The sequence below is a fragment of the Echinops telfairi genome, unplaced genomic scaffold, assembly GCF_000313985.2.
Source record: "Echinops telfairi isolate 266 unplaced genomic scaffold, ASM31398v2 ScPeMD7_2291;HRSCAF=2852, whole genome shotgun sequence".
Lineage (NCBI taxonomy): Eukaryota > Metazoa > Chordata > Mammalia > Afrosoricida > Tenrecidae > Echinops > Echinops telfairi.
This window is the reverse complement of record NW_022106189.1, coordinates 42,486,636-42,487,676: the sequence shown is the minus strand read 5'-3', so window position 1 is coordinate 42,487,676 and position 1,041 is coordinate 42,486,636. Positions and strand designations below refer to the sequence as shown.

At 49.9% G+C, this 1,041-nt stretch overlaps 1 protein-coding gene across 1 annotated transcript in view; it reads right to left on the bottom strand.

Annotated features, from left to right (window-relative positions):
- Positions 1-166: 166 nt before the first annotated feature.
- The window catches only part of ATMIN (ATM interactor), a 3,976-nt gene continuing 3,101 nt past the window's right edge, over positions 167-1,041 (bottom strand). The window contains exon 3 of the mRNA XM_013005151.3: positions 167-1,039. Within this exon, the coding sequence (XP_012860605.1) occupies positions 352-1,039 (688 nt within the window). The 3' untranslated portion in view covers positions 167-351. The remainder of the gene's footprint in view (positions 1,040-1,041) is intronic.

The following is a 1,041-nucleotide window of genomic DNA, read 5'->3' as shown; positions in this document are numbered from 1 at the left end:
TCCAACCAAGATGTTTGGAAGATCTGAAAAATGTGTACCCTGGTACCTGGTAAACTTGGCTTTAGCTAGATGTCTACGGACTGATTTTACAAGTGTGAAAGGCTTCTTGTTTTAACGGATGAAAGGACTGTCTGTGAAGCAGCAATGGTACACAACACGAAACAACTTGTTTCAATCGGCATTTTATAATACATTTGTACACAAACTCATCTTTACAAGTACAAAAGGCAAAGAACTGCCAAGGATCGATGCAACATCGTCACCATCTGCCTCCAACAGTTCACACTATCGTCCGCCTTCCCCAAACCCAGAGGGAGACTGTAAAAGCCCCCTCAGCCGGGGGCTCCCCTCTTAGAAGTTGGGGACCGCGTGTAGTTCCGCACACGTCTGGGTCTCTACAGAACTGAAGTGCGACTCCATCGTGTTCCAGGCCAGATCGGCTAGAAGGAAGTCATCCGTGGCTGTCTGCGTTTCATTGCTGGTGAAGAACAAACTCCCCAGGCTTTCAAAGCCGGAGCTCATGGTCTGCGTTTCTGTGCTGTTCAGCTGCACCTTGCCTTCCAGGGCAGCTGGGTTCTTAGCAGGGGAGATGCCTTCCGTCTGGGTTTCTGTGTCAGAAGAATCGGTACTCATGGAGAAGCTGGAGTGCTTCAGGATGCTTCCCAGGGGCAGGTGGGGATGACTGTCTAAGAAGAAGTTTAAGTCTGTTTGCGTCTGCGTGTCGAACATCTCAAGGCCTAAGAAGTTCGGATTCTCCCTACAGCTGAAGGACTGAGCAGAGGTATCGGCAAGTAAAAAGTCCGTTTGTGTCTCGATATCCAGGGATTCCAAAACTGGCTCTGGGTTCATGCTGCCAAGTTCGCTCTCTTCCGTTTGCGTTTGGATATTTGAGGCCGAGAAAAACTCTTCAATGTCAAAATCGATTCCCGGATTCTGGGTTGGGCCGGATGGGAGCTGTGCGTCAGGCCCAGTGTTCGTGTCGGACAAGAGACTACGGTTATCCAATGTCTGGGCAGGCAGGTTACTCGACAGGATGTTTTC